Here is a 13,043-nt window from a genome sequence, read left to right on the forward strand (position 1 = left end):
TACACAGAAATTTCCTTATTTTTTGTCTCTAAGAGCATCCATTTCAATCAGTTGTCTCTTTTGCATATAAAAATTAAGGTTTGGCCGAATTTGGCGTAATAGAAGATAGAAATTTGCATTTTTAAGTGTTCTGATATAATCCGTTTGCTGTCTCCATGTTTCTGGCGTGTCCTTTGACTGCTGTCTTCTCATTGATGTTCGGGATGAGAATCTCTCCTAGCACATGAACAGGGTGTTCTTTTGATGTCACCGTAATTTGTTTTCATTGTTCACGTTGGATCTTTTGCATTTGTTTGTATGTGGTTCGTATTTTCTTTTAGGACTTCTGTTCGTTGTTTACAATGTCCAGATTTTGCGCGAAAAATACTAGGTCACCTTTGAAAGGAAAGCAGTTGAATTTAAGCCCACTCGCTTGATAGCGTAACATGACGCCGTTTGGGATATTGTAGATACTCATTTTTATCTGCCAGTCTTGAGTTACCTTCTGTAGCATACAATCAGACATAACTGGTGAAAATCCATATTCTTATTTCACTGCAGTTTTGTTTTCAAATGGTTCAGATAGGTCACCAAAACCATCAGTCTCATGATGATGATAATGGTGATAATAATAATCTTTGTTATTATGTATTCTGCCGGCCGTGGTGGCCAAACGGTTGAAGGCGCTACAGTCTGGAACCGCGCGGCCGCTACGGTCGCAGGTTCGAATCCTGCCTTGGGCATGGATGTGTGTGATGTCCTTAGGTTAGTTAGGTTTAAGTAGTTCTAAGTTCTAGGGGACTGATGACCTTAGAAGTTAAGTCCCATAGTGCTCAGAGCCATTGGAACCATTTTTATTATGTATTCTAGTCCTGAAGGCCCTATATTTTCCAGTTGAAATAAATGCATAAATAACAAAATTTCCTCAAACTTCCAACCATGCCAAGTGATCAATTATCCACAACCTTACGGTTGAGGGCTCCTCATGAACATCGTTAACGGCCGTCCAAAACCTCATGAATATTTGATCATCCGATGTGGCTGGGAAGTTCGAGAAAAATATCGCCCTGAGGCAGTGCATTCGCGTTAATGCATAAATATACTGTCAAAATTTTCAACGTAAAGCTTACTGTGACAAGAGATAAAATATCTTTCCTCCAGTTTGAAGAGTATTGCGCTTTCTGGTTTACAGACTGGCGAGCGGGGCTACCTGGAGGGGCTGGCTTCGCGGTACGCGGACCTGTTCAACACGCACTACGGCGACGTGCTGGAGCACCTGGACGAGCTGCGGCGCCGCGAGTGGGACGAGCTGTCGCCGCGGATGCGCGTGCTGGGCTCCGGCGCGGGGGCGGGCGCTGCGGGCGGCACGCCGGCCTCCACGCCGGACTCGAACCCCAGCCCTCAGCAGCTGACCACGTCGCTGTCGCAGCCCATTTACGTGCCGGGCAAGTACCAGCCGTCCAGCTGCCTCAGCGACAAGGAGGAGGACGAGATCTACGGCTTCGGCTACGGCGTCTACGGCCGCCAGGTGCTGCAGCGGCAGCCGCCGGCACACAAGGTGCTGCTCTCCCCTCATGTGCCCTACCAGAGGTGAGTCACGCTGCGTAGACAGCTTTTCCTGTTTTGCAAGATAAGCCCGTCGAACAAAATATCGGTCAACCACTGAAAGAGAACATGGGTTTATTTGGCACTGTAGATGGCGTAGACCCCTTACCGGGCCCTCAAGTTGTGCAAACTTACCTCGTGTATTAGAACCTTCGTACAAGTTTCTCAGTTCAACTGCTATTCCGTAGAAAGTGGTGTAGTTGACGTACAGTATACTGGTCAAGCCTTTCCCCGAAGACTGCACTAGATAAGGTGATCCTTACTTTGATTACTTTAGCGAATCGGCACGCACCATTTCCTCATTCCTGTTATCTACGAAGCTCTCGTAAATGATGTTCCTAAAGGCAGATCTGGTACCGCGCTGGATTCTTCGGAAGACCAGTGATTCTAATTAATGGTGAGTGTAGCTATTTTCTGTGAAATAAAGTCCGGGATGCCACTATGACGCGTTTTCAAATGCAAGGCTCTAGTCAACCTGTTTTGCCACTGACATGCACTGAGTATTCTCTCTCAAGTTGCAACTCCCCCTCTACGGTACAGGAATTGTGCGCAGGAGAAGGAATGGGTTGCCCCTAACATTCGGACTGTAGTTGTGACCCTAATCAAACATTAATAATTACTAATTAGTAATGGGGACTATCAGTTTCTGTAATGAAAAAAATGGTTCAAATGGCTCTGAGCACTATGGGACTTAACTTCTGAGGTTATCAGTCCCCTAGAACTTAGAACTACATAACCGTAACTAACCTAAGGACACCACACACATCCATGCCCGAGGCGGGATTCGAACTTGTGACCGTAGCGATCGCGCAGTGTCAGACTGAAGCGCCTAGAAACGCTCGGCCACAGCGGCCGGCTTTCTAAAACTACGACGAAGTGCTTTCAACAGTTCTTCTCATAATACTATTACTTCATTAATGGCCAATACGTTACTTTAATTTCTGTGAATGCTGGGGACTGAGCAATTTCATTCATTTACTGCGGGACTAGTAAATCTGAATTAATCAGTATCGGCTACTGCAGAAGGCTCTGCTTTCGGTTCCTTCTCATAAAATTCCTAGCTATGGCTGGTTGTTTACCCTGTTCTATTTAAGACTTAGAGCAAGTGTGACTTGTTATTTAGTGCCTATAATTTTGTAAAAGCGTCTTACTACTGTATCACAGAGGAAGAGCAGAAACTGAGAGTATTATATACACTCCTGGAAATGGAAAAAAGGACACATTGACACCGGTGTGTCAGACCCACCATACTTGCTCCCGACACTGCGAGAGGGCTGTACAAGCAATGATCACACGCACGGCACAGCGGAAACACCAGGAACCGCGGTGTTGGCCGTCGAATGGCGCTAGCTGCGCAGCATTTGTGCACCGCCGCCGTCAGTGTCAGCCAGTTTGCCGTGGCATACGGAGCTCCATCGCAGTCTTTAACACTGGTAGCATGCCGCGACAGGGTGGACGTGAACCGTATGTGCAGTTGACGGACTTTGAGCGAGAGCCTATAGTGGGCATGCGGGAGGCCGGGTGGACGTACCGCCGAATTGCTCAACACGTGGGGCGTGAGGTCTCCACAGTACATCGATGTTGTCGCCAGTGGTCGGCGGAAGGTGCACGTGCCCGTCGACCTGGGACCGCCGGACCGCAGCGACGCACGGATGCACGCCAAGACCGTAGGATCCTACGCAGTGCCGTAGGGGACCGCACCGCCACTTCCCAGCAAATTAGGGACACTGTTGCTCCTGGGGTATCAGCGAGGACCATTCGCAACCGTCTCCATGAAGCTGGGCTACGGTCCCGCACACCGTTAGGCCGTCTTCCGCTCACGCCCCAACATCGTGCAGCCCGCCTCCAGTGGTGTCGCGACAGGCGTGAATGGAGGGACGAATGGAGACGTGTCGTCTTCAGCGATGAGAGTCGCTTCTGCCTTGGTGCCAATGATGGTCGTATGCGTGTTTGGCGCCGTGCAGGTGAGCGCCACAATCAGGACTGCATACGACCGAGGCACACAGGGCCAACACCCGGCATCATTGTGTGGGGAGCGATCTCCTACACTGGCCGTACACCACTGGTGATCGTCGAGGGGACACTGAATAGTGCACGGTACATCCAAACCGTCATCGAACCCATCGTTCTACCATTCTTAGACCGGCAAGGGAACTTGCTGTTCCAACAGGACTATGCACGTCCGCATGTATCCCGTGCCACCCAACGTGCTCTAGAAGGTGTAAGTCAACTACCCTGGCCAGCAAGATCTCCGGATCTGTCCCCCATTGAGCATGTTTGGGACTGGATGAAGCGTCGTCTCACGCGGTCTGCACGTCCAGCACGAACGCTGGTCCAACTGAGGCGCCAGGTGGAAATGGCATGGCAAGCCGTTCCACAGGACTACATCCAGCATCTCTACGATCGTCTCCATGGGAGAATAGCAGCCTGCATTGCTGCGAAAGGTGGATATACACTGTACTAGTGCCGACATTGAGCATGCTCTGTTGCCTGTGTCTATGTGCCTGTGGTTCTGTCAGTGTGATCATGTGATGTATCTGACCCCAGGAATGTGTCAATAAAGTTTCCCCTTCCTGGGACAATGAATTCACGGTGTTCTTATTTCAATTTTCAGGAGTGTATGTTTCTCCTCAGTTTCTACCGGCGTAGGCGATAAGGAATTTGCGTACGTTGAACACAAAGATCCGGCCTTACATCTGTGAACCAACTTCTCACAATCACACTTGTCTTTGTCATCACACTTACCTTTCATTTACAAACTGGTAATCTATTACGGGCGAGGCCCCTGTCAAAATTACGATCTTTTCAGTAATCGTAACACTTCAGTAACTATACGAGACCTTTCTGAAAAGTAATGCCTCCAAATTTTTTTTTGTCAAAACTCTTAAGGCTTTTTAAATAAAACTAACGTTATTAACATTCTGCATATTTATTCTTCATGTCTACTCATTTATTTCTCGCCGGCCGAAGTGGCCTAGCGGTTCTAGGCGCTACAGTCTGGAACCGCGCGATCGCTACGGTCGCAGGTTCGAATCCTGCCTCGGGCGTGGATGTTTGTGATGTCCTTAGGTTAGTTAGGTTTTAGTAGTTCTAAGTTCTAGGGGACTGATGACCTCAGAAGTTAAGTCCCATAGTGCTCAGAGCCATTTGAACCATTTATTTCTCAACATAGTCACGCTGGCGACAAACACATTTCGCCCAACGAAAGACTATTTTGCTAATAACGTCAGTGTAGAATGTTTGGCTTTTTTAACGGAGCCACAACCTCACCTTTGCTTCCATCGCTTATCACTATTTAAGTGAAGTCCTCGAAGATGTTCTTTAAGTTCTGGAAACAGATGAAAATCGGATAGAGCCAAGTGGGGCCTGTATGCAGGTTGATCGATGAAGTGAATCAAAGACGTCGGATTGTTGTGTGCGGTCTGGCATTGCCACGGTGAAGGAGAGGTGCTCCAGGTGTAGATGAACTCTCCCAATTCGAAATTAATTGCAACATGCTGTTCCTTACTCACCTACATAGTTACGATACACACAGACATGTTACACACTACAATTTGGAGCCCTCTAGCGGCAGAGGGTTGCAAATGTGTAGACATGAAAAATAAAGATGTAGAATCTTAAGAATGCTTGTTTTATTTTAAAAATTTTAAGAGTCTTTTCATAAAAATTCGGAGGCATTATTTTCAGCTGGCTCTCACAACGAACAGGTACATGCTTAATGTTTTTTACTCGCAGTAACATGAAAGCAGGAACTGAAATTGCTGAATAAGATAAAAATGCAGTCAGTAAATAACATTAAATGAGACCGTGTACTTGACAGCTCGAAATTGATGTACCGGGGGAAACACCCCAGGCAATAGTTTCAATTTGCAGGAGGTGTTGGCAATCAACGCAGCAGCGATAATAAAGGGATAAATGGCAATCTAGTACTAATGAATACACAGTCTGGCAAAACACTATCGGCCTCCGCTGGAGATCAATACGGGATCTACATTTGCATATGCGTCTGTTAATTCTCGTTCAGTTACTCATTTCCGTACAGCTGTTTACTGTTATCTGTTTATACCTGGTGCGCATGTGTTAATCTCAGCGGCTGGCACCATGTACTCCCTTTCAGTATCTCATTTGTAAATCACTATCTCAACTCATTCATTGCCTCACAATGAATAAACCAAGGAAAAATGTCAAGACTTCATTTTGTCTTGTACTTAATACAACATAATGCAAACAAAATGCTGATTAGTACAGAATGCTCAATAAAGCTGGGATTGGAAACCTCTTCCCCGTAGATTAAAGTCGTACCCTCGTTTCTCCTATGATTTTTACGAGTTCTTGGAGATTTTTTTAATTCCGTGTAGAAACATCAACGTAAGTCACTTTACTTAAGAATCAGTGTGTTTTATTGCGACTTCATCGCTATATGTGAAATGCAGATTCCTATTGCGGTTGGTGTTTTTTACTGTTGATTTCAGTATTCGAAATAACTTTCACGTCTTGCAAACTCTAGTTCTACAACTTTTCTAACTTTTCTTCATGGATGTTAAATCGATTCATTTATTTTTGCTACCACCTATTTATCATTTTTTTGTTTTGATATATGTATACTTTGTCATTGATCTCCTACGCTTTACGAGAATTTAATATTCAAAACGAAGTAGTTCTTAGTCTGTGGGCCATAAATATAATATTTCGATTTTAATTTTTTTATATTTTTTCTGATTCAGCTTTACTTGCTTTAAACCGTATATGTTCTACGAATTGATCTATACAAAAATTCTCAATACTGTAAGTTAAGAAAGTCGTTTACAGAAATCATCTGTCGGATCTAGGCGAAAAACCAGTTGTTAATGTTGTATGTTATGTTCCCAGTATGAGATTTAAACGAAAAAGGCTACCACTTTCCAGACTGAGGTCATACTATCTTATGTATCCGACATTAACTAAAATAACGGAAGAAAATGTTTTAGGTGCTCGTAAACGAAGTTGCAGCGATACACTTATTTCTCTCACTCTCTCTCTCTCTCTCTCTCTCTCTCTCTCTCTTCTGAGATGATTTTTGTACAACATTTCTTTCATTCGGGTTCAAGTTCATTAGCTTTTATAATTTAAATCAGTATTTCGAACTGGAACAGTTAAACATCTGTAGCACATCATTTTTGTTTCTCACTTATTGATACTCGCTGCATTCAATCACACTTCGACATATATTAAGATTCTGTAAGACTTCGATTTTTTTTTAGGGTTCCGCCTTCTGCAAGGAAGATTATGACTATTAAATGTATTTCACAGCGCTTAAAACAAGAGCTCCAAAATTTGAGGAGATTTTGGATAACGTTGCACTTCCGAATGAGTGGAAGCAGGGATATAATTTAGCAGTTCCATAAGGGATTATGTGGACTCCAATATTTTGTTTTCCAATTCGTCCCTCGTTCCCAACGAAAAAGCGAAAACTGAAGCATAAAATGTTCCTCATTGTCCTTGCCTTTCTACGTGGTATAGGATTTTTAAATGTTACCATCGAGCGAAATACGTAGGCTGAATGAACTGTTGTTCGATGCTAGTGAAAGCGATCTTCAGACTGCATTGTGATTTACCGTCATTATAAAAGTGAAAATCAAAAAACCGTATAATCTCACTAACAACTGGCATTTCTGAGTTCTGATAACAAATCTGGATTGTAACTTCATTACTAAAGATTGTTGATTTATTATTAATTAAGTTCATCTGGAAAATATCAAAGCACAATTTGATCCACGCTTCGTTAGTGCTTCTCCCCTGTTTCCCAAACTGCGTAGAAACTCTCCTGAATACTTTTTGGACTAGCACTACTGGAAGAAAGGATACTGCAGAGTCCTGGCTTAGCCACAGAGTAAGGGATTATCTCCAGAATAGCTCATTCACTTTGCATTTGAAAACTCCTAAAAGATTAAAACTGTTTGCCAAGAGCTGTGATGGAGGGTCTTGCGTCGTGTCTGGATAACTTAGATGGTACGAGCAATGCTCATGAAAGGCAAAGTTCCGGGTTCGTGGCCCGGTCCTGAATGCAGTTTTGAACTTTTAATAATTTTCCTCCATTACTACGTGAAAGAATCATTAAGGATTCAAACATTTCCCTCATGTGGAACTGAGGAATATTATATTAATGGAAGCTATTATTATACGTCCAAGAAACTAAAAACACAGAGATTAAATTGAAGGTTCTACCGGGTAATGAAAGTCCGCAGCTCGTGGTCGTGCGGTAGCGTTCTCGCTTCCCGCGCCCGGGTTTCCGGGTTCGATTCCCGGCGGGGTCAGGGATTTTCTCTGCCTCGTGATGACTGGGTGTTGTGTGATGTCCTTAGGTTAGTTAGGTTTAAGTAGTTTTAAGTTCTAGGGGACTGATGACCATAGATGTTAAGTCCCATAGTGCTCAGAGCCATTTGAACCAAGCCATTTGGGTAATGAAATTTTACGTATAAGATGTTGGAAGGCGGGCAGCAGTACAGCTAATATCCACAGTGACCACAATTCTTTTCCCTTAATAGATTTGAAAGTACTCTATGCAGCAATCAGAAGCCTACGCATAATATTACACGGAGTGCAAACTGCTTAGTAACCGATTCCATAATTTTCTCAAGATACTGGAAGATATTCATTGTTTCCAGAATGAGAATTTTAACTCTGCAGTGGAGTGTACGCTGATATGAAACTTCCTGGCAGATTAAAACTGTGTGCCGGATCGAAACCTTTGCCTATCGCCGGCAAGTGCTCTACCAAATGAGCTACCCAAGCACGACTCACGTCCCATCCTCTCAGCTTTACTTCCGCCAGTACCTCGTCTCCTACCTTCCAAACTTCACAGAGTGAAAATCTCATTCTGGAAACATCCCCCAGGCTTTGGCTCAGCCATGTCTCCGTAATGCCCTTTCTTTCAGGAGTGCTAGTCCTGCAAGGTTCGCAGGAGAGCTTCTGTAAAGTTTGGAAGGTAGGAGACGAGGTACTGGCGGAAGTAAAGCTGTGAGGACGGGGCGTGAGCCACCCCAGGCTCAGTTGGTAGAGCACTTGCCCGCGAAAGGCAAAGATCCCGAGTTCGAGTCTCGGTCCGGCACACAGTTTTAATCTGCCAGAAAGTTTCATATTCAGTGTTGCATAGTCTGCACACACGGTGTGTCCAGCGAATGAGTACCTGATTTCAATATTAAATACGTCGAAAACTAAGAGGGGGGGTTGGGTTTGTTTGGGGGAAGAGACAAAACCGCGGGGTCATCGGTCTCATCGGATTAGGAAGCCTGCCGTGCCCTTTCAAAGGAACCATCGCGACATTTGCCTGGAGCGATTTAGGGAAATCACGGGAAACCTAAATCAGGATGGCCGGACGCGGGATTGAACCGTCGTCCTTCCGAATGCGAGTCCAGTCGAAAACTAAGATCGATAGACAAGCGCAGAGGTATGTTTATTGTGAAAGCTATAAGAATTTCATACAGAAGTTTTACAAAAGTTTGGAAATAGTTCGAAAAGATGCTAACAGACGATGCAGTACCCTGTGGAGCGCGTACAGTTTCAGCCCTGTATAATTAAACTTGTTTTCTGCAGTAGTGTGTGCAGTCACATCAGTCTTTTCGAAATGTACAGAAGTGGCGCAAACGAAGAATGAAATCTGCCTTCACATTCTGCAGTGCCTCAACGGGAATGGATTCAGATGCCACTCAGATCGCCGATTCAACTCGTCCAGCGAGGTGGGATCGTTCCGGTAGACAGTGTCGTTTTTGTGCCCCACAAAAAGTAGTCACGAGGAATCAGATTGGGCGAATACGTGGAGGCGAATCCATCCCTGCCCCCAGTAAATTTGCAATAATCCCATGTAATTAATATTGATCCACGGAGTATTCATCAAGAAAGCGAAATTCCTGTTGGGAGCGATGTGGTCTAGCCCCATCTTACATGAACCACTAGGCGCCTGGTCGATTCTCCAACGCTAACTTTGTGGCGACAAATTGTTCCAATATTGCAACGTAACATTCAATAGTGATCTTTTCACGCATGAAAAACGAGCTAAAACTCCTATGCTGCATACTATAACCCAAATAGTAACTCTGAGAGAATACTGTGGTTTCGCTTCATACAAACATTGATTTTCGGAACACCAAAATCGCCAGTTTTGCTCATCCACAACTCCACTGAGATAGTAGTATGCTTCATCTGCAAACTACATGCAGCGAACATTAAATCTTTCATCATCAATCATTGTGGGAAGCAGGTTCGCAAAGTCAGCAATCCGTCGCACTTATCGTAGAGGTACGGCCTAGTGGTTTTGGACTTTGAATAGACACATGTGTAGGCCTTGTCTCAGTATTTTCTGCTTGCTGCAACTCTTCAAACCAGTATCTGCCGCAATTCTTCGGAGAGATTTCGTCGAATTTTGTTGTATAAGTTCAGAAACCGTGGCGACATTTTCAGGAGTAACTACAGTTTGCATGGGGCTAACATTTCCCGCTAGATCATCAGCCACGCTGCCTGTCCGCTGGAATTCGTCGAAGTGCTTGTGAACGGTTTTCGTATTATTTCCTACTAGAATACATTAAATAGTGTTTGAAAACTGCGCCTTGTTGCCGTCGAACTGTGTTCTAACCTGTAGTATCACAGCAACAGAAAAACACTTTGTTAAATGAAAGACTGATTTCAACTTTTTCTGTCGGTACGCTAATCTCCTTTCACTTTCAATGGTGAAACGATCGCTTTGAGCTGCGGCGCGATGTTTATAGGCACTACGTCCTGCGATTACAGCGCCACCTGTTAGCAGCTTTTCGAACTATTTCGAAACGTCTGTACAACTTCTGTATAAAATTCTTACAATTTTCAAAATAAAAATATCCGTCTTAGTTTTCGAGGTATTTAATTTTGAAATCAGGGTCTCCTTCGCTGGACACCCTGTAAATGTGCGCACTTGTTTCATTTCGCGTACAGCATGAAATAGCTGTTCTGGAACAATTCATGGGGGAGACAAAAGATAACCTACGTATCAATTTGTGTCCCAGACGAGAGCCAATAAAATTCCAGAATTTAAAATGTTCTAATCTCTTCCCGTACCCAGACCGTTAACTTAAAATAATGTTAACTCCACCGGGAAACTTCGATAAGGTTTTGACAGGAGGAATGGGACAGGTTGTACTGGAAACGATGGTGGCCAGGAGCATTCCACGCTGCTACGCGCTCTCGCCGTGTTCGAGTCGTAGGGACAAGAACGAATGGTACAGACGGTATCATTCGATAGCTACTTCACAACTAACACTCCACAATAAAGGACGCTGTGTTATAATTCAGGCTGGTTTAAGATACATCGTAGCGTGTTATGTGCCGAGAAACCGTTGTCCAATTAGTAACGAAGGAAGCGCGGGTGGTCCACGAATTATATTGACTCGGACTGCGTATAAGATCTTATCCAAGGAGACGGAATACGTATGAGGAGCCAGTGTTCCACGCGGGGCAAGGCTCTCTGTATTAGATCCTGCTGTGTTAAGCCCCTAATGAGTTTCAGTGGAAACAAATACATGCAGAGGAATAAAATCCTGCCCCCCCCTTCCCCTGCCCCCCTCCCCCGGACAAAAGGCTACTTGTCAACCCCTTAGAAGACACCAACATTCGAACCACCTTTCCTACGGGAGAGGAACACAAACGACAATATAACTTGTGCGAATAATTTCGTTTCTGGCAACAGAATCCCAATTTCGAAGACGTAGCGTTACCGGATGAGTAATACCGTAGTCTCATTATTATTAGCAGGCGCGTTCAGATATACCTCAGTTTAGAGATATTTATGTTATTTCAGAAACATTATTTAGGCATAAAGAGATCTGCAAACTACAAAATCTTCAATGAGAGTCTCAGCTCACACGCGTTGAAATTTTAACTTTGGAAGCACTCGTAAAATATTTATAATTTACCACATATCACAGCGGAGAAAGAGCCATGGGGCGCTCAGTGATGGTTTTTTGCTATCAGAGGATGAGAAAATCTGTTCTGTTCATCATGAACTTTCTGGAGAGCATAGCTGTGTTACCTATATTGCGGCTGATGCTAAAGCTCGTGGATTCCTCATATTTATTAGCCTTGGGAGCAAAACGTTCCTTTAAAAATTCATGATTTAGCAGACTTCTTAATTTGTAGACCGTATCTGCGTTACAAAACAGATACCGTTTTTCTGGATTACAAAAATATCTAATAGGTCGAGGAAACTGTGTGGTCCAAAAGCCAGGAATACATAACAAACAACAATAACTGTAAAGATTCTGTAGCATACTTCCTTGAAACTACGTTTCATAATGGCATCCACTGATTTTTTCATGACCATGAGTGCATTGTAGTCCAATGTACCAAAGTTTCAGAGTTGTCACAGTGAGAGCTTCCACAGAAAAAAGTGATAGGCTGCACTATACTGTTCACACAGAATGATGATGTGCAGTGGCAATGTTGCAAAAGCTTTCGAGCTATTTATTCTCTCCCAATTTACATAAAATGCATTATAAATATCTAAACACTATTGGTAGAACCCTATTTTTAATTTTTTTAAAGCAAGTATGAATATTATCTTTCATGAGGATTGTATGAGCGTGAAGGGTTGAACGCAGGCAGCCAGGTGATGGGCGCTTGGCTCCCGAAATGAGTAACTGTGGACTACATTCCTCAGATTTGTGTGTTGTATGCTAAATAACGATGGAAAAATTCTACATAGTTTTGTTACAGTGTCGTTTCTATATCTTATATTAAATCGAATTTCAATTTTTGAGGTCACTTAAATAAATGTTCAAATTTGTGTGAATTCCTAAGGGACCAAACTGCTGAGGTCATCGGTCCCTAGACTTACACACTACTTAAACTAACTTAACGATAAAGACAACATTCACGCCCATGCCCGAGGGAGGAATCGAACCTCCGGCGAGAAGGATCGCACGATTAGTGATATGGCGTTCTAACCGCGCGGCTACTCCGCGCGGCTGACTTAAATAATACACGTTTTAATACCAGTGAGTAACAACGAAACCAAAAGTATGAATGGCACAGAAGTACAAATTAAAACGAAAAGAAGAGTACAGCCTTCATTTTGTGATTGTGTTTAATCTATCGTAATCACATCATGTACTGCACTACACTCTAGTTGCTACAATGTGGAAACTGTAAGTAAGGCAGAAATATAGTAAATTTGACAATTTCCTAAGTTTTGAGGATACATCCGTGGACATGAACGAGGTCCGAATATTTCTGCGGAGTTCTCTACGTATCGCACATCAATAGCTGTCATTTATCTATTCTTATGAAAGACAGTGAAGAGAAAATTGTTGCACATTTTGTAATCGTCAGTCTGAATACTGTTTTGATCTAGCTCTACACGCTGTTCTATCCTGTGCAAGCCGCTTTCCCTCTGCATAACTACTACACTCCACATCCATTCGAACGTACTTGCTGTATAATCAGACGATGGTCTC

At 43.8% G+C, this 13,043-nt stretch overlaps 1 protein-coding gene across 1 annotated transcript in view; it reads left to right on the plus strand.

Moving 5' to 3' along the window:
* Positions 1-13,043, plus strand: part of LOC126114536 (SAM and SH3 domain-containing protein 1-like) — a 443,876-nt gene that overhangs the window by 104,752 nt on the left and 326,081 nt on the right. Inside the window, exon 4 of the mRNA XM_049915025.1 lies at positions 1,172-1,569. Coding sequence (XP_049770982.1) covers positions 1,172-1,569 — 398 coding nt within the window. The remainder of the gene's footprint in view (positions 1-1,171; positions 1,570-13,043) is intronic.

This window comes from Schistocerca cancellata, chromosome 1 (assembly GCF_023864275.1).
Source record: "Schistocerca cancellata isolate TAMUIC-IGC-003103 chromosome 1, iqSchCanc2.1, whole genome shotgun sequence".
NCBI lineage: Eukaryota > Metazoa > Arthropoda > Insecta > Orthoptera > Acrididae > Schistocerca > Schistocerca cancellata.